This window comes from Anguilla anguilla, chromosome 6 (genome assembly GCF_013347855.1).
Source record: "Anguilla anguilla isolate fAngAng1 chromosome 6, fAngAng1.pri, whole genome shotgun sequence".
NCBI lineage: Eukaryota > Metazoa > Chordata > Actinopteri > Anguilliformes > Anguillidae > Anguilla > Anguilla anguilla.
Genome location: NC_049206.1, coordinates 2,572,480 through 2,599,518, shown reverse-complemented (window position 1 = coordinate 2,599,518; position 27,039 = coordinate 2,572,480). Strand labels below are relative to the sequence as shown.

The following is a 27,039-nucleotide window of genomic DNA, read 5'->3' as shown; positions in this document are numbered from 1 at the left end:
ATCCAAATGGAATCTCATTCCTCAGTGAATCTAAAGCGCACCCCCTCCCTTAGAAACACGATACAAGTTCAGATTCAGAGTTTGACTCCACAGTCCATTCCTCTTTATAATATCCTCACTGATCCAGGTAATGGAGAGAGTTGTGCTTCAGAGTAGGTCATTACAGCACTGATGAAAGCATGTGACTGCAACGTTTGCTGCTGCACTGGACAGAGGGTGGATATCTCTTGTACTTTTTGCCTTTGCCTGAGAAAGTCCTATTTTAAAAAATGTAAAGGAGAAAAGATTAGCTCTTTCAGATAGTGTGTAGCCAAGGAAAATGACTGAAACCAGGTTGAGACCAATAATCAGTTGAAGGAGAAGTTTTCCCAGCTCACCAACTGCCATCATTAAATTGAGATTTTTAAATTGCACAAGTATTCATTATCATTATAGACACCCATGCCAGTGGCATTAGAATGGGCCAATAGAGGAAATTCCTTCAATAGGAAAGGGAAAGCATTATGCGAGATCTCAGTGATCTATAAATAAATGTAATGTAATCGAAAAACAAAAAATGGGGCTTTTTAAAGTGTGAAATTCCCTCGTATTCAGCAGATAGCAATATATTAAACCCTAGAACACGTACTTTGAACCCAGATAAAGTTATAGTTTTGTTAAATTTAGCTTCCGTTGCTTTATTTATCAGGTAAGAGTGTACAGGATAAATTGTTCACGAAACTTCCACTTTGTCTCCCTCAGAAGCTAGATTTTGGCTGCTACAGCACCTCATACTCAGTTCAGATTAAGGATGAGTAATTATGTTTTGATTGATAAAAACATTTTGCCTATGTTTGAGACTTGATTTGACTGTTTTTTTACTGTTTGTTTTGTGTTATAAAAGGGCAAATGGGTGAATGTTAATTACAGCTTTAAAAAGCAAATTACCTGGGGGACAAATTAGGGGCGACATTGCTCAGGAGGTAAGAGCGGTTGTCTGGCAGTCGGAGGGTTGCCGGTTCAATCCCCCGCCCTGGGTGTGTCGAAGTGTCCCTGAGCAAGCATGACTTTAACAAAAGCAGTGCCAGTGATTTTAATGGTAAAGATCTGGGATTTTGGCATTTAAAACCACTTTTGGTTTTAAAAGTGTCCTCCTCCATCCTCAACCCTGCCCACTCATCTCCGTTTTTATATTTTTTATCTGTGTACTTATGTAGGCGTAGCAGCATAACTGCACAATTAAAAACCAGTCTTATAAAATTAGGCCTAGTTATCTAGACTATCCGATCATAATTTTGGAACCTAATAATATTGATTATAATTACTAGGCATGGGATTGGCTATTTTGACTAAGATTCTTACATTCTGGCAACATCAAAACAGACACCGGTTTAATAAAATCATTTGTTAAACGTACTGTAAGGATTTAAAATTAGTCACAGGGAGGAAACCAAGTTCATCTGACTCCATTAACCTGTAATGTGGATGCTTGTGTGAATACGGGTTTACGTATACATGTATTGACTGGGGTGTGCTGAAATAGTGGGTGGCAAGACTTGTACCCCGGAGAGCAAGACTATCTACTGCTGCCAGGCATTTATCTAATTGTTCACTGACAATAACACCTGAGCAGGTAAAGGTACTATTCATCTGGCAATCTTGCAAATAATGTTTTTGGGCCTTGAAGCGACTTTAACCTGAAAAAAAATTATGTTTGTCTGGGTACTGAATCTACCCTATCCCAGGGAGCCCTGACTAAGGATACTCCATGTTGTGGGGCCGGGCTCAGACTGGACCCAAATGCAGGACTCAGAGACAGCAGTAGATGGAATACAAAAGGGGTTTATTTGAGTACAGACAGAGGGCGGTAGGAACCAGGGCAGACTTGGGACAGGAACCGTGAGGGTAGGTGCGGAGGTCCGGGATCCAGCTTGGCGTGGCGCTGAACAGGCTGTGGTAGGAACCCAGGCAGGCTTGGAGCAGGGCTGTGGGGTTTTGTGGGGAGATCCGGAATCCGGCTTGGCGCTGAACGGATTACCTCCGGTGTCGGTGGCGGAGCTGGGCTGGAGACTGGAAGGCCGGTGAAGGACGGGCTGGATCGGGAGGTTGGAGCTGGGGAGGTAACTGGGGAGAACAGGGGAACACGGAACAAGACGCAACGCAGACAACACATAGGCACGACAGACAGGGGAACACTGAACAAGGTACATGAACAAACAATCTGTGGCCAAGGAAACAGTGCAAGGTGAGGAAACCAAGGAAGGTGCAGAGAAAACAGGGTATAGAAATTAGTGCTAGGCTAGGGTTTAAACACGATAGCAGGGTGTGACGCTGGGCAACAAATCAACGATCTGGCAAAGACAGAAACAAAGAGTGTGGCTTTATGGTCTGGTGCTAATTGGAATTAATCAGGGAGGGTGTGAGGAATGTGACCTGAACGAGTGTGAAAATGGCTGAGGGCTGGAAGTGATTAGGGAGTGCAGGGGGAAGGATCACGCCCACCCTGTGGGGAAAAGCAAAGACATGGTGAGGAACACAGCACACGAAACAGAAATGACCGGAACACAAGGAAAACCATACGACAACCGAAACACGGGGGCATGACACTCCATCTGTCATAGGAAATACATGGCAGGCCCATCAAATAATTCTATTTCCGGGCTGCAGCAGCCATCTACTTCTGCGTTGAATCTACATAGAGCCTACGCCGTAGCCTATGCAAGTGGCCTACGCCGTTGTGAGCATTAAAGCGTGATTTATACTTCTGCGTTGAATCTACGCCGTAGGTACGCAGACAGACCAGCGCACAAGTATAAAGGCTCACAACGGCGTAGGCCACTTGCATAGGCTATGGCGTAGGCTCTACGTAGATTCAACAGAGAAGTATAAATCAAACTTTATACTTGAGCGCTGGTCTGTCTGCGTCGCTCTGCAATACACCGCCAAAACGCTGCACCATAATGCGTAGGAGGAAATGTGATGCTGCCAAGCGGACCAATCACAGTTGTTGCGGTCTACATCGCCGCGACATGTAGTTACATTTCATGGGAGGTGCACGTCAGGCTATTCATTCAGATTCAACGCAGAAGTATAAATCAGGCGTAAGTATCGAATTGACTAGCACTGAATTGAGTCACGTGACCACGTTTCCCTTCTATGGCGATGAAGCTCAAACTTTTGTCCTAATGTAACTGCTGTGTTCGATGTCGATGGCCGCTAGCGAGTGTAATTCATGGGCAGTCAGTTTGATAATGAACAAACCGTCTCTGATACAGTTTAGGCTAATACTCCGAGCCCATGTGGTAGACAGCAAGACCACAACTTTTAGGAATTCAAGAAAGCAAACGACTCTGTTTATTGCGCATAAAAAGCAGAATAAAAACTCAGTCGCAGTTCTACAACATAGTAACATACACTGTTACGTCCCCATTGTGGTCTAGGGGTACAGGGGAGTAACAAAATGAATGATTATTAAAGATTAATTTTATTTACAATTAATTGGGATCGGGATGGCAGGTATGCCATCCCGCCAAGTTACGCCTTGGCGGGGGCATGCCCCATACCTATACAGCACCGAGAGTTTGGCACTTTTCAGGGTTCCCCACAGAAATAACCACAACAGCCACAGACACTCAGCCCTTACATTAAACATTAAATTCTGTACATTCTGACCCCATTTCAACAGACAGATTTCATAAACAACTTCACATGTCCACACAATAAAGCCCCAAACTAAGGGGATTTTGCGTTTTCTCCTTCTTCTTCTCTTTCTTCTTCTTCTCATTCTTATTTTTCCTGCCGCCTATCCCACTAACAACATGTCTCCCCATTGGACATTTCACTGACACCAGCCAAATCTGCACCTACACGACCCAATCAAAAACGCGCATACACACGCAAAATACCCATACATTTTTACTCTGAAACATTCCCAGTTTCAACAGCTAGTCTGCCTGTGGCCTAGTGTGCAAGGTTACAGTCTTTGGAACACGGGGTCGTAGGTTCAAGCCCAGCTAGGAACACGTTTCTTTAACCTGCTTCAACCCTCACTAATAATTGTCTACTAGCCTACTTATCAATTATTGCTTTTGCACCATATCTACCCGCCGTTCACCGTTCAGTTATTAACCGGCTACAATATTGCTAAGCCATATGGATTCAACGGGAGCTCTTCTGTGCTTACTGGCCTGTGTTCTTTAAAACCACCGGCAGGTTCGCTAATGATATTTCACGCATTGCATAGCTATGGCATGGTGCTGACATGCCATAGCAATGCACAGACTGGTAAACCTCCGGTTTGAGGCTTGAATCCCGACTCGCCCTCAGGCAGATCATTTCCTCTTTTACACTAACGTTTTCTTACGCTTATATTTGCTTTACCAAAACTCACTCACGGCCACCCATATGCATTTCATGACGCAAATGTATTCCTTTTATTTAAAAGTTACACCAGTTCACCACTGTGCCATTTCTACTAACTATATGTCTTCACTTGGCTACCGTACAAAACCTTCATATCAGCAAACGCCACGTTTCTACATTCATGTTACCTCGCCCTGTTCTCTATCTAGCCACATAGGCTACACACAATTACTACGCATGTACGTTCTGCAACTCCGCATTAAAACATTACATTTAAAATCACGATTCACTCATAAGTATAACTACTAGCACTGAACATGAGAAAAACACATTAATGCAATAGCTTGCACACGTTATTTGCCTGTAATGTATCTTTAATGGTTTTTAACAGACATTTTATTTTTTTTAAAATGTATTCCTTTTAAGAAGTCAAAAAGGAACTCAAAATACATTTAAACATAGACATTCCCTAAATTTTCAAAAAAAATCAAGACACTCAGAAAAAGGAAACCTAATACAAAACAGCCTACCTATACTTTAACTAATAAACACAGCACAAAATTATTTTAAGAATATTTACAATAATTTACAATACTATACACTTTAAAAAAGTAATCAAAAATACGTGCGCTCGGGGTGGTGTGCAGAGCGAGTGCCCCTCCTGGGGGGGTGGACTATATGATCAGTTCTTTCCAGTGGTCCACCCCCCATTTCTCTCTCGCCAGGTCCTTGTTTTTTCAAAAGTCCACCAAAACACCATCCTGGAGGAGGTTTTGTATCCTCCTCCGGAGAGTGACCAGGTCCACTGATGTTTTTTGGTAGACCTTGATGTTTCTTGTCTCCCACAGGACCTGCCTGACGGTGTTGATGATCCCCCACTGACGCTGGAGCTCCATTGTCTTTAGTCCCTCTCGGGGACCGTAGAGGACTCTCTCAGACGTCAGGGAGGACATCGGCAGCAACCTGTTTTGGGAGACAGAGGAAACAAAACAGGTTACATTTGCCTGTAATGTTACGTAATGTTATTTAACCCTCCACTTCAACAACTAACGTTCAATACAGACTGTTATATATACCGTTTGATAAGAAGCTCGCTCATGGTCACTCCATTTACTTCGCACTATACTCCGTGATCATGTCAATCTTCACCTACATGCCCATTCTGCTAAAAACATATTGTTTCAACTACGGAATTTCGTAATTTCATCTTAATTTCTCTCACACTGTTTTTATTCTCTCATATGCAAAGCCTGCTGGGACATATGCGTCTGCTCCTATTATCCACTATCATGTTTTCCGGTTCTAGTTTAGCAAAACAGCGAAGAGGATTCCTACCTGCAGATAAGCCTATCAAAATGCCTTATAAACCTTACAAACACTAAAAGTGCATCTCCACGAAATAACAGACAACGGAGCAGGACAGAAGGATAAACCTTACAAACACTAAAAGTGCATCTCCACGAAATAACAGACAACGGAGCAGGACAGAAGGCTACACAAGTTGCGACCTAGGGAGTTATAATTCTACGGGCGTGTTGATTCTTTTGACAGTCAAGGCTCGTTGGATGGACGTCAAATCAGTGAGTACATACCATATTTCATCTGCGTTTCTGATGCGTTTCCGCTTACGCCACTGCATAAGGGCCAAGTGACTTGAAAGAACTGAGGGAAATATTGGGGAGCATTGCTTTGAAATACATCTTATGTCATTTCGGTGAGGCAAGATAGCCTATATTGTTTGTAGTACCGTAACTTGGCGTCATTTTGATATCAATACTTTTGAGTAACTTGGCATTTTTGTACGTTGAAAACGTGTTTTTTATGAGATTTACTATACAATGAATAAGCTACTAACAATTCTAGAAATGAAAGAAACTAACTAACTGAAACCCGAAAATCTTCCGAACCTAACCAACTACACTGACTATTCTAAACTGAACAAAAACATACAAGGGTGGTACACGCCCGTATCTATATACATATACACAAGTGAAACTAACAGTGACAGTTAAGAAAACAAACACCTACCTAAATCCCACTCCTAATATATATATACACAAAACCAGCAACCAAACCAGAGACGCAAACCCAAACTCGAAGTCTTTTCAGAAATTACGATCGATACACAGAAGTCAAAATAGCACGAAGTCACAATAGTAATACAGGAGTGAACTAAAATTCAAATCCAAGTCACTGGGGTGCAACTGACATATTCGCTATAAATAGGTGTGGGTCTGTCCCTCATTGGCCGCCAGGCAGGTCCGCAGAAGAGCATTGGGGGGAAAACAACGCACTCTTCCTCTTCTTCACCAATTGCGGAGTGACCCGTAGCAGACTTGACGGAATAATGAGACCGGAATAAAAAAAAAAAACCTGGCACGTAACAACACTAATATGAACATGGGCAAGATGGCTGTGATTTATACCGACATTAACCGATTAATTACTCTGTGAGTGAGTTACCATCTCACCAGAGATTTCCAGATCAATATTTCTCTATATTTGACCACTGGAGTGCTCCGTAGCCGCTGGAACCATCACCCTTGAAAAACCGGAAATGACAACCCCAGACTTTAAAATAATCAGCAATTAATTTACAAAAGGAAAAGATAAAGCATACACAATTTGATATTATGTGTAAACTGAAAATTCTTACATGCCATAAAAATGAGGTAAAATGTGTAATATGTTATCTGACAATTACCTTATACAATGCCTCACAGGTATTCCTCAGAAGTTAAGGCGAGGTACATCCATAGAAAATCTTCTCCTGCAAACTCGGCACTCTCGAGATCCCTTCTTTTTCCAGTACTGCCACAGACAGACCTTACAGAAGCTGTGACTGCAACTCGGGACAACAGGATTCCTCAAGATTTTAGAGAACCAAGGACAGGAGGGATTTTTTGCCGGGACAGTATTTGCAGCGCCCATTCTGTCTCAGTCTGTTCTGAGCTCAGTAATGGCTTCTGCTAAATTTGTAGCTTAGTTTCACTTTTACTTACTGCTGTCACAACAAACTGAAGCTAAGGACTGTCTTTAAAATTAGACTCAAATCTCTCTTCGTCTTGGTATTTTTTCTCTGTCTATGTTATCAGAAAATCCTGTATTTCTGGAAAATACAGGTTGAAATCGTAGTAAAAGGTCCCCGATGTAACAAAAGCTTCCATCAGTGAGAAACTGTACTTCCCTCTTCCTGTTATGTACGCCTGATTATCAAAGACAATACTTCCTGCAGGGGGCAGCATTGTACCACTGAGGTTTGATTGGCTGATCTGCCAGCAGTTTTACACCAGCCCGGTTCTTACTGGTTCAGTTAGCTCTCTGATGTGTTAATCCAAATGGAATCTTATTCTCCAGCTAATGGCAAGCACACGCCCTCCCTTAGAAACACGATTAAACAAAGATCCAGAGTTTGCGTACACAGCCCATTCCTCTTTATAATATCCTGACTCAAAGGTTGTTGAACTCAAAAGTTGTGCTTTAGAACAGGTGGTCTAGCACTGATGAAAGCACGTGACTGAAATGTTTGCTGCTGCGCTGAACAGTCGACACCTCTTGTACTTTTTATCTTTGGCCGAGCAAATCCCAGACAAATCATACAAAGAAGAAAATATTAACGCTTACAAAAACAATACACAGAAAGCCACTTCTTAAAGCGGCTCACTTGTCGATGTAAATTTCAGCATTGGGGTGGGAAAAGCTATGCCCATAGCTGCATTAAATCAAAGACAAATCACGCCTTCCTTGCACGATGGCACGATTGGGTTGGTCGAAACAGTTTTTTCTATTCCTTGTACCCTAGAAAATGGGCGCTGCTTATTTCAAACCAACGTGGACAGTTTTGCAGCAGGATCTGCAGTGGCACAGGCATCGCGCAAACGTCTTAGAGGCTCCGGAAAAGGTTTTGGTCACTTTAGTTTGGCGCAGAGTTTATTTCGAAACGCTGCCTACCCACCCGTATTTCATCAAACCAGATGGCAGATATGTACTGTATAAACACCCAGTTGAGGGTACAATTCTAGCAAGCTGATAGTGAAGATTTAGAGTCAATAAAATATGAAATTACGAAGCGTTGAAACTTAAACGTCAAATCTCCTAATTTTAAATAAATGTATGAAATTTCTTAAATACTTTCACAATAAATCGAATACCAGCTATGAAATAATTCGTTAGCTAATTTACAGTGCATGATGACTTAAGGTAGGCTACAGGCATTCACATCTGTTTGAAAATCTACTGTTACAGCAGGTCTTCATAATCAGGCCAGTCCATATACAAAATACAACAGAAAACACCAGAACCAGACGCCACAGTTTGCCAACGTGACATCACAACGGATGGCATTATAGTGTTTTCGGAATTACATAAATACAGACAAAGTCTTGAGGAGACATTGGCCTCCTGAAAGTGTCTAGAAATCGGTTGTACTATTTAGTATGGAAACTGAAACCTAATCCATTGCAGATATCAAACCCAGAATCCGAAAGGTTAGCTGGTATTTAATTTATTTATTTAGAAATGATGCAGCGTTTTCAAATAAAACCGGTGAGCAAAACGAAACTACAGACGGTCTGCAAAAGCTTACTGTATAAACACAGGATCGATGGAGACTTTATATAGGCTGTGACAGAAGTGGTCATTAACAGTATCTGGAGATTCTTCTGTTGAGACTGCAGTCTTATTCTATCCCTGTTTCTGGTTCGCTGCTCACCTCGGTGCACTACCACAGTGACCTCAGTTCCTGTGACCCTTTGTTCAGCAAATCAGCATTCACTTCTGTGCCCCAGCGTTTGCGAAGTCACTTCCTGTGCGACCCGTCCACTTCCTCGTTCAGCACTTCAGAGCTCCCCTCTCTGCACCAGCATGGTGACCTCGCTTCCTTTGGCACACTGGCTCAGCAGCGCCACCACCTGGTCGTGGGTCATGCTCTGCACGTTCCTCCCGTTGACCTCCACCAGGACGTCCCCCTCCTTCAGGCCCCGGCAGCGGGGGTGGTCCACGATCCGCTTGACCCGTTGCCCACCCCCTGCGGGGCCGCTGGCGACGGAGAACCCATAGCCTTGGTCGCCCTTCTCCAGGCGGACGGCGACGAGCTCGGGCCGGGCGACGACGGGCGGCGCCGTGACGGCCACCGAGGTCATCAGGCTGGTGTTGGGGTCGTTGGGGTCAAAGGGTAAGGGGTAACCCCTGCACAGCTCCAGGTCCACCGTGGATCCAGTGCGGATGGACTGGAAGATCTTCACCACCTGGGCGTGCGTGTGACCCAGCACGCACGTCTCATTCGCGCTCACGATCACGTCGCCTGCGGGACAACACCAGTCAGAGTTGCGGTTCATAAATGTAAATCTGTTTGAGTGATGACTGATACAGGACCAGGCTTCTTGCATTGGGCCTAACAGCCTTTGTCGTCCCCTAAGCTAAAATGCATAAGTACAACGTACAGCTAAAATGTAATCTTCAATAAACTTAAATGTTAAACCACTTTGTTGGTGAAGAACTACGGTGCCATCTCAGAAGGGTTCCTAAAGCACCGTCTTGAAGATTTAGATATTTGGTCATGTGCCTCGAGGGCAGCCTTGATAGTACATGGCATCCATAATTGATATTTTACAACTTCAAATATGACACTGCCATATAGACCCAAGCAAAAATCAGTGCCCTCCTAGTGGAAAAAAAAAAAAGTTCCTCCACTGATTGACATATGATGCTGGCTTTGCCCCGCCCTCTTGTCTCTCTACGTTAGTCATGTGACACACAGTATGGAGCTCAAACTGCATACACAACTTGATACTATGTGTAAACTGAAAATTCTTACATGCAATAAAAATGAGGTAAAATGTGAAATATGTTATCTGACAATTACCTTATACTCTTCTGCAGCCTCCTGAACTGGTCGCATTTTGTGGTTTTCATGTTTTTTTGAAGACTGACAGACAAGGCAGACGGGTATCGCAACCATAAACTCTGAATGGCGCATTTGTCAAGATGGGACCATTCGAAAATTTGATTATGTGCTGTTGTAATATAAATATAGTTGATTCCTACGTTTAAAATGCCTGGAAATATCTCAAAACAAGCACAGAATTATTTATTTTTGTGGTGTTGGATGGTCAAAGCATTTCAGGAAATATTTTTTTAAAATGTAAAAAAACGAGTGGTTTGTGAACACATCGGATGCCGTGGAAACCGCGCCTTGTTGTGTGAAGAGGAACGGGGCCGTTCCAGTCGAAATCGGCCCACGGGTAAGACCCCATCTGCGTAGGGTGGTGTGTCCCTGTACCTGCGACATCAGGGTGAGCTTTCACTAACCCTGACTTCAGCTGCCTCCTGTTCGCCCACAATGAATAGAAACGGCACTGACGTCTTCCATTTTCACTTCTTGTTTTTGCAGGCGTGCGGTTTAACACTCTCCTGCTCCTGGCTCATGTTTGGTTGGTTGTGATTGGCTGAGCATTTGGCCATTTATTCAAAAGAAATATGAACTGAACCAATGGGGAGTAGGTGTAGTATCGACCAGAAACTTTCTTTTTCCTTTTAGTGTGCAGAAAAGCAAAACTCAAAAACTTGCTCTCTCGGTGTGAGCTCCCGGTCGCAGCCCTGTACCGTGAAGAACACACCTGTAAGTGCCTGGGCTGATTAGCTAACACAGCCCAGGTGCGTGTGCTCTCCCCACCAGTCAGGCACCTGGGCTGATTAGTTAACACAGCCCAGGTGCGTGTGCTCTCTCCACCAGTCAGGCTCCTGGGCTGATTAGTTAACACAGCCCAGGTGCGTGTGCTCTCTCCACCAGTCAGGCACCTGGGCTGATTAGTTAACACAGCCCAGGTGCGTGTGCTCTCTCCACCAGTCAGGCTCCTGGGCTGATTAGTTAACACAGCCCAGGTGCGTGTGCTCTCTCCACCAGTCAGGCACCTGGGCTGATTAGTTAACACAGCCCAGGTGCGTGTGCTCTCTCCACCAGTCAGGCACCTGGGCTGATTAGTTAACACAGCCCAGGTGCGTGTGCTCTCTCCACCAGTCAGGCACCTGGGCTGATTAGTTAACACAGCCCAGGTGCGTGTGCTCTCTCCACCAGTCAGGCTCCTGGGCTGATTAGTTAACACAGCCCAGGTGCGTGTGCTCTCTCCACCAGTCAGCAATCTCTCATCTTCTGTACTCTCTCCCCACCAGTCAGCAATCTCTCATCTTCTGTACTCTCTCTCCCTCTGTCTCCCCTCTCAATTTAATTCAAACTGCTTTATTGGCATGACATATTTCAGTGTGTGTGTTGCCAAAGCTTTCCAAATTACATGAAGTACAGTGTCAACTCTCTCTCGCTCATATACAGGTGGTAAATGGACTGCATTTATATAGCGCTTTTATCCAAAGCGCTTTACAATTGATGCCTCTCATTCATCCATTCACACACACACTCACACACCAACGATGAAAGGCTGCCATGCAAGGTACCAATCAGCTCATTGGGAGAAATTAGGGGCTAGGTGTCCTGCTCAGGGACACTTCGACACGCCCAGGGCGGGGGATCGAACCGGCAACCCTTTGACCGCCAGACAACCCCTCTTACCTCCTGAGCTGTGTCGCCCCTAAATAAATAAACAAAATAAGCTCCTTTTCACTGACACTAGGCCTGGGGTAAGAACGATGCTGCACGCATTCCTGAAGAATTCCCCAGCATCCCAAGCTGTTCAAATAACAGCCGGAAGAGGCAATTCCGAGGGTGAGCAAGGAATTCGGAATTAAATGCACTTCGGCTCATTATATTCGTTTCTAGAGGGTTCTTGGTACTGTTTGCCTTTATTTCATATCCCGGACAAAGGATCAGGGTCAAATGATTCTAAAAAAACAATATTGTCCAAAAATGAAAAAAAAAAAACATTTTTTTCAGGATGAGCACCTATTTCAGCAAGTTATGACAATAACATGTGAGAACACTTCATTCTTTTAAACAGTGATGACTGCCAATATGCATATGATTCTTACCTTTAACAATCTGTAATGTTCAAATATAAATTAATGCACCATAACCTTCTTGCAGAGTATGAGGTATTGTGCATATTTTGGAAACCACTGAAAAACGGTCCAATTGCTTTTATTGTAATTCAATAAATTCCATTGAACACAAATCTCGGCAGTTATAAAACATGCACATTTGCATATATTTACAGAACATACAGCTCAATTTGAAAACGATATTTTTATGTTTACCCGTTTCATTGTTCAGCTATAAGAAAAAAGACAAATCTGTTTTAAAAAAAGTTATGCTAGCAGAAGACAGGAAAGGTGCTGTCTATGCAGTCTTCAGAATTAGACAGGACTTCGTGCATCTCACTCACTGAAAGCTTGCAGCCCGGACACAGAAATTCAGTAAAGCAATTTCTTCCCCGAACATGAATTTGTCATTTGTATTTACAAGTATTTACATTATTTAAAGGAGTTTGCAGAAATGATTACGTTTGCTTCTATTGCAGCTTATGCTCACTTGCTGCATTATGAGTTATTCATTACATTACATTACAGGCACTTAGCAGACGCTCTTATCCAGAGCGACTTACACAACTTTTACATAGCATTTTACATTGTATCCATTTATACAGCTGGATATATACTGAAGAAATTTCGGTTAAGTACGTTGCTCAAGGGTACAACAGCAGTGTCCTACCCAGGAATCGAACCTGTCACCTTTCGGTTACAAGTCCAGTTCCTTACCCACTCCCATTCAGTGGTTGGAAGAGGATGCCTGAACTCTTGTGTTTAAAAAATGTATTATGCAGTAAGTAGGTTTAAATATAACAGGATCTTTGTGAAAAATAAGCATAAGTACATTCACTACGATGCACAAAAATAGGAGTTTCCTCCATGACAGATGAATAAAAAGATCATGTACAATATGTACAAGCACATCAACTTGGTTATATTTAAATAAACAGATACTGAAGAGGTATTCATTCATTCAGTAATTACAATGAATATAGATCTGCTAATTCTCAAACTAGATTCAATCAGTTTAAAAATATGAGGATGGTTTATATATGGCTAATTCTAGATTATGAAACAATTATGTTATTATGTATTCTAATATTATTGATTTAAAATTAGATTTATTTATAATAATTGCGGAAATCTAGTTATTTGTTTAATTCATGTTTGATTTATACATATGCATCACATATAAGTTTATTGTTTTGGCTTACATTAAAATTACTTAAACCAAATAGATGGAAATTTTATATGCATTTTAAATGTATTGATCATGAACATTCGGTCTAAAGTGTGTGTAGAAAGTTGTTGGGAATTTGGACGATTAAAATACATTTTTTTTCTTGCACACAAGTGTGATTATTTACAAACAAAACAAAAATGCTACGGGTCATTGACCAAAATAATTACCAGAATTATCTTACAGGCTCTGTTTCAAAATTAATCATTTTTTCCTCCACATCCTGAATAATGTTTTTATTTTACAGGTTTTTTAATTTAGAATTTTCTTTTTAATACAATTAATAATTCTAATTAATTCATTTATTCATTAATTTATTTTTGCAGTAGTTAGCCTCATTTGTGCCTTTGGTCTGTAACACAATGAGGTACGTTTTTTTATTTTAAATTTTGTAAATTTACTCAGATTGTGGGGTTTTTATATGTATTTGTTTAGACAGTGTTTTTTTTTATTTTTAATTTTTATTCTGGCATTGTATTCACCAGTGAATCTTACTTTGCTGCGGACAGACTCAGATTTGCAGCATTATCAGGGACTGGGCCTGTCGTGGCTGGGCCTGCTCCTGCCGGCCGAGAGGACAGGAAAGCTACGGCGTGCGGCTCCAGTGTGCGACCTTCATCTTCGTCTTCGTCGACCCTAATGAGTTCCTGGAGGACTGTGAGTGTGACACACACGCGCAGGCGAAACGGCGAGCTGGGGCGAGGGATCATTCGACCGCAGGAGGGGATCTTAACTTCGGGGGGGATCGCGGAAAGGGGGGCGAGCTGTCGACCAAAGTTTCGACAGCATCTCGGTCATTCCTGAGGCTAAGCCCCCCCTTCACAGTTCCCCCGGGAGGTGGATTACTAAGCAACCTGAGATCCACCAGAGGGTCTCTGAGGCTTCTCTCTCTCTCTCTGCTACCTTTGCTGCTTCTGCCCCAATTACCCCCCCCCCCCCCCCCCCCCGGTATCATACCCATGCAGGCCCCCAGTCCCATCCCCATCTTTGCTGCCTCAGCTACAGGTACAGGTTTTGCGTTGTTTAGCTTTAATCTTTACCATTTCCTCTTTTATGGCTTGTTCCACAGCTTGGAGCAGCTTGTTGGTGTAGTGCTTCCCTCCGTTCTGTTCCACCATCTGATCAATCGTGTTCAGCAGCTCTTTGATTTGAACGACGTTGCTTCTGACTTCACCGTGGCCTTCAGTGGGGTTATTCCAGAATCTGTTATCGATGACATGAAGCCGGTTTCCACACTTTTGGACAAGTGTTTTCAGGTGGCCATTTTTATCCACAAACTCGCGGATGGTCATTTTGCCAAGCTGGTCTCCGTGGGTAAACAGGACGACAGCGTACTTCAGAGCCCCCTCCCCAAATGTTTCCAGAATCTCTTCCACTGCTTTCCACTCCTTCAGTGTGTGTCTTGCCACAGGCAGCACTATGACAAAGGCGTGAGGTCCAGGGGAACACTCTACGATGCACTTGAGTATTTCAGGTTTTAGTCGTTCATCAGTGCACTCAGTACAAAAATACCCTGGTGTGTCGATCACTGCAATTTTCCTCCCATCAACAGTCGCTGTTTCAGCCTCACATGTGAACGTTTCAGAGCATGCAAGATGTGAAGTCTTGAACTTGCTCTTTCCCAGAATGGCGTTGGCTGTGCTGCTCTTCCCCGCTCCTGTCTTTCCCAACAGGACAATCCTCAGATCAGCTGACCCTGTAGAAAAAAAACAGAGTATTTAAATAATTATAAAATACACAGTGCAGGTGGCTGACGTGTATGGTACTGCCATTTTCACACTGACAGAAAACCCCAAAAACTTCTAATATCAGAACTACAACTTCATGCTACACAGCTAGCGTCTGAAATCAGTTTTAGATTATCATTGCCCTTTATGGACCTTTACTAGACTTTTATTAGCAAATATAGGCATGTATATGTGTTATTTACACACTATGAACATATTAACATGTTAGCATGTCTTGAAATCACAGGTTATAAAACAGAATACAAATGTCTTTGGTGAATTGCCTTCCAGGAGTGCCTTATGACATTGAGCTTTAAAAACAATTGGGGGGGGGGGCATAAAAAGTATTTTCCTTCACAACTGAAAGTATTCTTCTGTCATCCACTACAGTGGTCTTCTGTGGTCTGCCAGGTTGTTTGCTATTGCTAAGCTCACCAGTGCATTCTTGCTTCTTAACAATGTATCAAACAGTTGATTTTGACACGCTCAATATTTTGAGTATGCCTGATTTATTCTAATTTTTCGGCCTAACTATGGCCTGTTTTACTGGCATTGACAGTCCTTTGGTTCTCATGTTGAGAGACAACAGTAACAGACTCCAAATGCAAACGCCTCCCCTAAAATGAACTTTTTTCTTGTCTTCCTGTACATGAACTACAGTTCATGTACAGGAACAACAAACAGAAGAAAAACAGCAGAGCAGCCAACTGTCTAATTACTTCTGGCCCCCTACAACAAGGGGATAATGTATAAAAGGGCTGTAATTTAGGTCTGAATAGTGTTCACAGTGTGAACTATAAACTGTGTTCTTGGCTAGAAATAGCTGTACAAAATTGTTACGCCTTGGCGGGGGCATGCTCCATACCTATACAGCACCAAGAGTTTGGCACTTTTCAGGGTTCCCCACAGAAATAACCACAACAGCCACAGACACTCAGCCCTTAAAAACATTAAATTCTGTACATTCTGACCCCATTTCAACAGACAGATTTCATAAACAACTTCACATGTCCACACAATAAAGCCCCAAACTAAGGGGATTTTGCGTTTTCTCCTTCTTCTCTTCTTCTTCTTCTTCTCATTCTTATTTTTCCTGCCGCCTATGCCACTAACAATATGTCTCCCGATTGGACATTTTACAGACATCAGCCAAATCCTCATCCTCACGACCCAGTCAAAAACTTGCATACACACGCAAAATACCCATACCTTTTTACTCTGAAACATTTCCAGTTTAAACGGCTAATCTGCCTGTGGCCTAGTGGGTAAGGTTACAGTCTTGGGAACATGGGGTTGTAGGTTCAAGCCCAGCTAGGTACATGTTTCTTTAACCTGCTTTTACCCTCACTAATAATTGTCTACTACTTCTCAATTATTGATTTTGCACCATATCTACCCGCCGTTCACCAAACGTATACACTGCATTATGACGTACCGTCTGCACTTTCAGTTATTAACCGGCTACAATATTGAAAAGCCATATGGATTCAACGGGAGCTCTTCTGTGGTTACTGGCCTGTGTTCTTCTTTAAAACCACGGACAGGTTTGCTAATGATATTTCACGCATTGCATAGCTATGTCATGGTGCTGCACTAACAAAGTCACAGACTGGTAAACCTCCAGTTGAAGGATTGAATCCCGCCTCGCCCTCAGACAGATAATTTCCTCTTTTACATTAACGTTTTCTTACGCTTTTATATTTTCTTTACCAAAACTCACTCATGGCCACCCATATGCATTTCATGACGGCAAATGTGTTCATTTTATTAAAAAGTTACACCAGTTCACCACTGTGCCATTTCTACTAACTATATTTCTTTGCTTGGCTACCGTACAAAACCTTATCAGCAAATGCCACGTTTCTACATTCATGTTACCTCGCCCTGTTCTCTATCTAGCCACATACAAACAATTACTAAGCATGTAGGTTCTGCAACTCCCCATTAAAACATTACATTTAAAATCATGACTCACTCATAATTATAACTACTAGTACTGAACATGAGAAAAGCATATCGGTGCAATAGATTTCACACGTTACTTCACCCTCCACTTCAACAGCTAGTGCTTTATAGCGACTGTTATATATACCATTGCATAAGGAAACTAAGCTCGCTCATGGTCACTTCATTTACTCCGCACTATAGTCTGTGATCATGTCAACCTTCACCTACATGCCCATTCTGCTAAAACATATTGTTTCAACTACGCAATTTCATCATTTCGTCCTAATTTCTCTCACACTGTTGTTATTTTCTCATATGCAAAGCCTGCTGGGACATATGCGTCTGCTCCTATTCTCCACTTTCAATTTTTCTGGTTCTAGCTTAGCAAAACAGCGAACAGGATTCCCACCTGCAGATAAGCCTATCAAAATGCCTTATAAACCTTACAAACACTAAAAGTGCATCGCCACGAAATAACAGACAACGGAGCAAGACAGAAGGGTACACAACTTGCGACCTAGGGAGTTATAATTCTACGGGCTTGCGGATTCTTTTCTCAATCAAGCCTCGTTGGATGGCCGTCAAATCCGTGAGTACATACACTGGCCATATTTCACCTGCGTTTCTGTTGCGTTTAAACTTACGCCAACACACCCTTTGTCACAGCCACTGTTTTACATATATAGCAAACCGAAACTGCTAAACAGTACACGCTCATCAGACTGTACAAATTCACACAAGGACGCCATAATCCACAACCGTTTCTTACAGGGTCACTTCGCATTTCTCACTCTCATAATAAAACGCTTTGCAAAAAGAAATGATATCTCATAAAAAACATGTTTTCAACGCACAAAAATGCCAAGTTACTCAAAAGTATTGATATCAAAATGATGCCAAGTTACGGTACTACAGACAATATAGGCTATCTTGCCTCACCGAAATTACATAAGATGTATTTCAAAGCAATGCTACCCAATATTTCCTCAATTCTTTCAAGTCACTTGGCCCTGTGTGTATAAGCATGCACTACATGGACAGGCCAAACATATGTGTGGATGAGATAAGTATTGTACCTTACTGAACCTGTGTTTAGCAGTTGTCTATGACCATAAAATGCACTTTTTGTACGTCGCTTTGGATGAAAGCGTCTGCCAAATAAATGTAATGTAATGTAATGTAATTCCTACACAGATCGCCAAGTATGGATGTATACCTATACATTATAGCTGACTGTCTGGACTTTAACCTCGCATTCATTGTTTAATTTCAATATCCAATGTGCTGAAGTACCGAGCCAAAACAACAAAAATTATCTGACTGTCCAAATACTTAGGGGCTGCACAATGTATTATTGTATGTATTTTTCTTAATGATTAACTAACTGTATATGCACGTATTGCTTCTTAAAAACTCAATATCACTGACTCAATAATTTCTCCTAAATTTTGTACACTTGCTCAGTTTTGGAGATATGGTCAGGAGGTTAATATCAGCTCCTGCCACTACTGTTTTTTGGCACATTTGTTTTTAGATTTTCCCCACCACCTCCTCCTGTATTTGGTGAAAATTGGTAATGATGAGCTACAGTATAATACATATCTTTAAAAATAGCATATCCCAACTGTCACAGGCTGATGCGCTACCCTTAAACCAATGATGTACTACTAAACAGCATGCAACTGCATACAGGGTTTCGTGCTAAAAAAGGTATTGCCTTGAGTATTCACGTCACATGATAAATTCCCAGTTTCTACTCTCAAAAGGATAAATGATGACATAATACACTCATAATTTATTTCCATTCAAACTTTGTTAAAAATATTGTGGGTGTATAAAATTCTGCACCCTGTATCGTGTATTGTATTGAATCATGAGCTCGGTGTATCATTCCCTGGTGGACAGATCTGCAGAGAGCCAGGACAGAAGAATGGAAACACTCTCTCAGTGAAGGAGTGTTTAAAAGTGTAGAGAAAAGTGTTGTCACTGGGGTCAGAGAATGAGACATCAGCACTGATCTGCACAAAAAAACCATCAGACACAATAATATGAACTGGGTTTCACAAAAACGACGATTGTAGTCTCATATGTACAGTATGTGTATGTGAGAGAGACAGAGAAGCATCCAATAATAAAATCTCCTCAAATACACTATCACTCTTAAAGCAGCATTTTATTATGAGATTAAGGACTGGTGCTCAGTCTCTTCACTCCAGGGCTCTTACACAGACAGGACCAATATGACTCTGACTGGCTTTATCAGCTTGTGGAAAGGATGCTGAAGATTCCCCCTGTACAGTGACAATGTGGAGCTCCCTGCCCCCTTTACTCACTGTATTGAACAGTCCCCAGCATCTTCTCCCACACTCTGTACTTCAGATTGCCCAGGTGCTTGGCCACATCAATCAGCGCTCCTGAGACCTTCTTTGGATCCGCCAGTGTGCACTGGGCTCTGCAATAATATTCAGGAGTCACTTGTGCTGTGGGTGTGGCTTCATTACCATAGAAGATTATCAGCAGCAACATCAGATCTTTATTCTATAAGAAAATGGCTCCATCCCTCCCAGCGTTCTGCCACACAGCCCCACTGGCTGCCAGACATGAAGCAGACCGACCCCACTGAGGGATACGAACTCACAGGAGGGGGGCAATTTGTATTCTATCATTGATTATCTATCATCTGCATAATTATTATAATGTTGTTATAATAATTATAACAATGTTAATCATTATAATTAACATAATACAAATGGATAAATAATTTAGGTATGAATGTAACATTTTTTTAAAAATTTTTCCATGTGGTCCCATTTTACTCATCATTGGAGAAATGCTGCATTACTTGTAAACTATCCCTCACATGTAAACTGAAGAGAGAAGGGAAGAGGAGATTAAAAGAGTGAAAAGAGAGAAAGGCTGGAGTTTACATACCGTTTCTCCACATCTTTGTAGCTCTGAAATAAGTGAATAAAAGTAGATTTTTATCACTGTAACCAATATGCAGACTATTAAAACTGTATCAATGTACAGCTGAGGCCAAATGTTTACATACATCTTGGCTAAAGACATTCAAACTCAATTTTTCACAACTCCAAACATTTCATGTTACCATACATTTCATGTGTTAAGCCAATTAGGGTATCTACTTTATTTCCATAAGAGGTAATTTCAAAATAATAGCTAAGAGATTTATTTCAGCTTTTATGTACTATATCAGATTTTCAGTGGGTCAAAAGTTTACATGCACTTTGTTAGTATTTGGTGGCATTGCCTTTTAATTGCTTAACCTGAATCAAACGCTTGGGGTAACCTTCCACAAGATTCTCACAATCCTTTGCTGGAATTTTTGCCCATTCCTCCTGACAGAACTGGTGTAGCTCAGTCAGGTTTGTGGGCCTCCTTGCTCACAGGGGAGTGCGCACCGGGTGACACCATCAGAGAGGGGTGACACCGAAATGACTGGCAATCATTTTTTTGTGCAGTGTTTTGTGTAGCGACGGGTTGAAACAGTTAGTTCCTCCGATGCAGTTTACTGCCGGTTGATTTAATTAGCGGTATTAATGTGACGAGAAGCGTTTGTCGTTTGAATGCATAACACGCAACACCCCATCCCCCACCTACCCCCAGGTCGACAGCATCCAACAGCACCCCCCCCCCCCCATCCTTCCATCGACAACATCAGGCGGCACCAAAGTTCGACCACACCGGGTGTCACCAACCCTAGTGACGCCACTGCTTGCTCTGACACACTTTCTCAGTTCAGTCCACACATTTTCTATGGGATTCAGGTCAGGGCTTTGTCATGGCCACTCCAATACTTTCACTTTGTTGTCTTTAAGCCATTTTGTTACAACTTTGGAGGTATGCTTAGGATTATTGTCCTGCTGGAAGACCCAGTTGTGACTAAGTTTTAACTTTCTAGCACATGTTTTGAGGTGTTGCTTCAGTATTTATAGATAATCCTCCTTCCTCATGATGCCATCTATTTTCTGAAGTGCACCAGTCCCAATTCCAGCAAAACACCCCCACAACATGATGCTGCCACCCCCATGCTGCACGTTTGGGATGGTGTTTGCCGGATTAAAACCTCACCCTTTCTCCTCCATACATAGCACTGATAATTATGGCCAAACAGTTACATTTTTGTTTCATCTGACCAGAGAACACTCCTTCAAAACGCTCAGTCTTCATCCTGGTGATCACCTGCAAACTTCATTCTGGCTTCTTTTATGCCGGCCTTGGAGTAGGGGCTTTTTCCTTGTACAGCAGCCTTTCAGGCCATGGCGATGTAGGATTCTGTTAATAGTGGATGTAGATACTTTGGTACCTGATGCCTCCAACTCCTTCACCAGTTCCTTTGTTGTTGTCTTGGGGTTCATTTGAACCTTTCAGACCAAAGTTTGTTCAGCCCTGAGAGTTAATTTGTGCCTCCTTCCTAAACGATGCAGTGCCTGTGTAGTCGCAAGACTTTTATATTTGCATACCATTGTTTGTACAGATGCTCATGGTACCTTCAGTTGTTTGGAAATTGCTCCTAAGGAGGAACTGACTTGTGGAGGTCCACAACTTTTTTTTCTGAGGTCTTGGCTGAGTTGCTTGGATTTTCCCATGGTATCAAGGGCAAAAAGGCAGTGGCTCTAAAGGTAGGCCCTTAAATACAGCCACAGGTGCCAATTAACTCATAATTATGAAAATTGCCCAATCACAAGCCTCTAAAAAGTCATTACATCAATTTCTGGAATCTTCCAGACTGTTTAAAAATACAGTCAACTTGGGGTATGTAACCCTTTGACCCACTGGAATTCTGATATAGAGAATTAAAGTTGAAATAAATCTGTCGCTAATCAATTGTTTTAAAATTACCTCTGATGTGAACAAAGTAGATGCCCTAATTGATTTGCCAAAAGAAATATATAGTAACATGAAATTTGCAGAGTTGTGAAAAACTGAGTTTGAATATCTTTAGCCTAGGTGTATGTAAACTTTTGGTCTCAACTGAAATATATATCCACTTGAGTATATTGACTTACCTGCAGGAATGAGATGTCATCAGCTCCCAGCTCCTGTTCTATGGCTCTGATTTGTTTTGAAAGAGATGATATCTCTTCTGTCATCTTCTCAGTCTTCTTCTTCATCATCTGACTCTTCTTCTTCTCTTCCTCCCTCAATGCAGTGATCCTGGCTGCCTTTTCATCTTTTAGGAACTGCTGAAGTTTCTCAAACTCCATCTTCATCTCTGTCTCTGTGTGCTGGGACTGGCTCTGGAATAAATATTATTCACCATCATTTCAGCACAACCCAGAGCTGCATTTTCAACACTCTGATTTAAAGGCATCTGTACAGTACCTTGATATGCTCTGCTGTTTGATCACAGTCAAGTTTCACTGCATTAAAGGCTTTTAGCTTCTCCTGCAGTGGAGCCAGTACAGTTTCCCTGAGTTTCTCCTGGAAAGAAATGACAGAGTCCACACTTTACTGAGAACACAGACTGACAGTAAACTTCACTGCCTACATAGACAGCACAAGAGCAGAAAGTATACAATCCAAAAATGATATACTTCACTGCATGAATGTGATAATTTTATGTATAAAAATACTGAACAACAAAATATGTGTTTGAGCTGGTTATAAAGTTACCAACTAAGAAAAATTATAATGCTCATTTATGCAGGCATTAAATGATACATAAAGGAAGGTGTAATGATTATTTGTTTTACACAAATACTAATCATTTCTTCTTTTCTGTTCTATGCTGATATTGCATTCATTACACAGAACATTTATTATTCCGAAAAGTGAAACTGTTGCAAAATATTGCAATAATGGTCAAAATCCGTTTATAAATGCAGACTATCCATAATTTGTGCCAGGATTGTTAAAGTTGTGTTTATTGTTATTCATCTCATTACAGATGGGTGTCAGAAAAAGAAGAAAATACATTAGCCCAGGGAACACAGTGCAGTATAAGAACAGCCATAAACAATTAAAAATAAGAATTAATCCAGGAATGAAAATTATAAAAAAGAAAAAAGGCAATGCACAATACTTAATGGATTAAGGATTAATGGATTAACCATCATTCCTGTAAATATGCATGACATCCTTGGGTTTAAAATGCATAAAAACGTGCATTCAAAACTAGTAGTTAAAAAAACATGAAATCCTTATCTGGCAACCCGCTCCCCTATTCAGATTTTACAGGCCTTGTCAGTTTAAGGGTTCCTTCGGGCGTTGGCAGCGTTTACTTTACAAAATGGATGTTAGAAAATGGCTCAAATCTCTACCTTCCCCATCCAGAACAGGACAGAGTTCAGAATTTACTGGATCTACTCATTCACACTCAGAACCACCGATACGTGCCAAAGCTACAGCGTCTGGATCTACAACCTCAAATGAAGTCAGTGACACTGCTGGTCTTGCTATGCTACTCGATCAAGCTAATTCAGCTAATGACATCAGCTCCCCTCCAGCTTCACTAGCTAGCAGTAGCACATCAGGTTCCAGCAGCACTACATTTGGACCAGACCCTCCACTGCAAACTCCACCAGAGGATTTTAGTAGAGAAAAGCCTGACCAGGTGAAAGAGGACAAGTATCTAAGCCTCATTTTTAGTGGGAAAATGCTCTTTTGTAAGTGACTGGTGGCACAGGAGAGACTGACTGGAATACACAGTAAAAGCAGATGCAGTTTCTGTTTCCCTTGTGAGAAATTCAAATTGTGTGCAAATGTTGATTCAACCTTTAAAATGAAGGGTCATTGCAGCTGGAAGCATGCTGTTGAATATAACAAAGGCTTTCATAAACATGCAAGCTCTAAAGAGCTTCTGACATGCGAGGCCGTTCGGAGGGAACAAGAGAAACGCTCTGAGACAGACACAGAAATTTCCAGAAATTGATTAACACAGAGCAGCCTTCTAGAAATAGATAGATAGTGCATGGTATCCATAATTGATATTTTAGAACTTCAAATATAACACTGCCATCTAGACCCATGCAAAAATCAGTGTCCTCCTAGTGAAAAAAGTTCCTCCACTGATTGACGTCTGACGCTGGCTTTGCCCCGCCCTCTTGTCTCCCTCTGTTAGTCATGTGACACAGAGTATGGAGCTCAATCTGCAGTCATGCCTGAGAACTAAGGCCACTTTATACTGTTCTTTTCTGAAATCCCAATCATTTTTATTCCCAATTAATTTACAAAAGAAAAAGATAAAGCATACACAATTTGATATTATGTGTAAACTGAAAATTCTTACATACCATAAAAATGAGGTAAAATGTGAAATATGTTAGCTGACAATTACCTTATACTCTTCCGCAGCCTCCTGAACTGGTCGCATTTTGTGGTTTTCATGTTTTTTTGAAGTTTGGCAGATAACACAGATGGGTATTTGATCCACCAAACAGAAGAGTTTCAGTTTCTCACTGTGCAGACTGCAGAGCACTTCAGATCCTGCTTTAGCTCTCTGACTTCTCTCCTTTAAGAAGGCCTCACAGGTATTCCTCAGAGATAGACTAATGGGAGGCCGATCCTTAGAAGATCTTCTCCTGCACACTGGGCACTCCCGAGATCCCTTCTGTGCCCAGTACTGCTGCAGACAGGCCTTACAGAAGCTGTGACTGCAACTCAGGACAACAGGATCCCTGAAGATGTCAGTGCACACAGGACAGGAGAGCTCCTCTTCCAGGAGAGAAGATCCAGACGCCATTCTGTCTTGGTCTGTTCTGAGCTCAGTAATGACTCCTGCTAAATATGTAGTTTAGTTTCACTTTTACTTACTGCTGTCACAACAAACTGCAGCTAAGGACTGTCTTTAAAATTAGACTCAAATCTCTCTTCATCTTGGTATTTTTTTCTCTGGCTATGTTATCAGAAAATCCTGCATTTCTGAATAATATAAATAGATATCGTATTCTATCGTAAGATAAGGTCCCTGATGTAACTAAAGCTTTCACCTGTGAGAAATTGCACTTCCCTCTTCCTGTTAGACACACCTGATTGTCAGAGACAGCACTTCCTGCAGGGGGCAGCATTGTACCACTGAGGTTTGATTGGCTGATCTGCCAGCAGTTTTACACCAGCCCGGTTCTTACTGGTTCAGTCAGCCCTCTGACGTGTTAATCCACATGGAATCTAATTCTCCAGCTAATGGCAAGCACACGCCCTCCCTTAGAAACATGATTCAAACAAAGATCCAGAGTTTGCATCCACAGTCCATTCCTCTTTATAAATCCTGACTCAAAGCAAGGAGAGAGTTGACTGAAACTTTGCTGCTGCGCTGGACAGTCAATGCCTCTTGTACTTCTGTATCTTTGGCCGAGAAAATCCCAGACAAATCATACAAAGAAGAAAATACTAACTTTTCCAGAAACAATACACAGAAAGCCACTTCTTAAAGCGGCTCACTTGTCAATGTAAATTTCAGCATTGGGGTGGAAAAAGCTACGTCCTAACTGGTTTAAATCAAGACAAATCACGCCTTCCTCGCACGATGGCACGATTGGGTTGAAACGGTTTTTGCTATTTCTTGCACCCCAGCAAATGGACACTGCTGATTTCTTTCGCAGACCTTGACAGTTTTGCAGGAGAAGTTGCAGCAGTTTGGTGTAGGATTTTAGCTCCATCATACAGCTGCGTATATGGACATTTCAGGTGATGATTTGCAGACAGTTTAGGCCTAATTCTGTTTGTAAGTACTTCAGTTTATTATGTTGTCTGTCTCTACAGTACTCTTTACATAATAATACATAATTACATAAACTCAATCCGCCCCACTGCTGAGAGTAGCAGGTGAGACAGGAGCCCTAGTGCTCTCTTGTTCCACACACCTGGTAGAGCCAGGGCTTCAACCAACACCTCAGCACAGCCTCAGGCGCCCTCTTGTGGACAGAGTGAGTATGACCACAGATATTTCTCTCACTCCCAGACTAGAGCTTGAAACGGGCCCAAAAACTTCAGCCTGACGCTACATGCGCCCGCATTCTATTCAGCCTGAGTCTGACCAGAGGCCGCATGTTGCAGTGTTTTGGAAGCTGAACCTGGTTTGACCCTGACTTTTAATAAGTGCATCAGTACAGTAGACACGCCGTGGTTTGGGGTATCGCTGAAGTTCTGTTCAGAAAAGGTGTGATTGATGTCTGGATCAGATCAGTTGATGGAGCACAGCGGCAGGCTTGTGCATTATACTGTCATAACGCTGATGCTCCTGTTTCACGGCTCCCATACTTAAGCAGGGCATCACAGAATTCACATTTTACGAACCCCACGCTTTCGTCTGCAGCTCGATCAAAAACCGTGTGAAAGTTTGTCCAGACCTGGGATTCTCCATTCGATGGCTGCTGCCTCACTTCATTCTCCCCTGACTATAACTTCTTTCTCCCCGGCTCTGAGGCGTCCATTCTGTCACTCACAGAGCTCAGCTTAGACTCGCTGGCCTACAACTGCCATCCAGCTCACACAGCCCTCTGTGCTCAAAATATAAAGGCCCAGCTACAAAGAGCAAAACCCCAACCAGCCCAATAGAAACAGGCAGAATTAGGACCCGAACCGACCCAAACCCTCGGGCTCTGGTCCGGTTTTATCAGGCTCAGGTGAAAATCGCAAACTCACTCTCAGAGCTCATAGCACTTGCAGGGTAGTCAGCTAATCAGTATATCAGATCAGCTCATGTGAGTTTGAACTGAACACAAACCCAGTGTATGAGTGGCGTGTTTACCTCTGCCTGTGTTCATACTGCCCGAAAGGAGGAGACTTACCTTATCACACACCTGGGAGACACACTGGTGACGGGTCAGAAAAAGAGCAGCACTA

At 42.2% G+C, this 27,039-nt stretch overlaps 1 protein-coding gene and 1 long non-coding RNA gene across 3 annotated transcripts in view; both read right to left on the bottom strand.

Annotated features, from left to right (window-relative positions):
• LOC118228886 (tripartite motif-containing protein 35-like) overlaps positions 1–25,469 on the bottom strand; it is a 30,762-nt gene extending 5,293 nt beyond the window's left edge. Inside the window, exons 1-5 of the mRNA XM_035420445.1 lie at positions 24,533–25,469; positions 22,579–22,677; positions 22,263–22,493; positions 20,164–20,186; positions 19,566–19,684 (exon numbers count right to left, since the gene is read on the bottom strand). Coding sequence (XP_035276336.1) covers positions 19,566–19,684; positions 20,164–20,186; positions 22,263–22,493; positions 22,579–22,677; positions 24,533–24,937 — 877 coding nt within the window. The 5' untranslated portion in view covers positions 24,938–25,469. The remainder of the gene's footprint in view (positions 1–19,565; positions 19,685–20,163; positions 20,187–22,262; positions 22,494–22,578; positions 22,678–24,532) is intronic.
• LOC118228960 lies at positions 4,957–7,544 on the bottom strand. 2 transcript variants are annotated; one of them, XR_004765575.1, is made up of 3 exons: positions 7,046–7,544; positions 6,551–6,676; positions 4,957–5,304 (listed from the first exon to the last, which is right to left on the bottom strand). It is a non-coding gene; the product is annotated as an uncharacterized LOC118228960 (long non-coding RNA). The 2 variants fall into 2 exon arrangements; XR_004765574.1 differs by lacking the exon at positions 6,551–6,676.
• Positions 25,470–27,039: the final 1,570 nt, after the last annotated feature.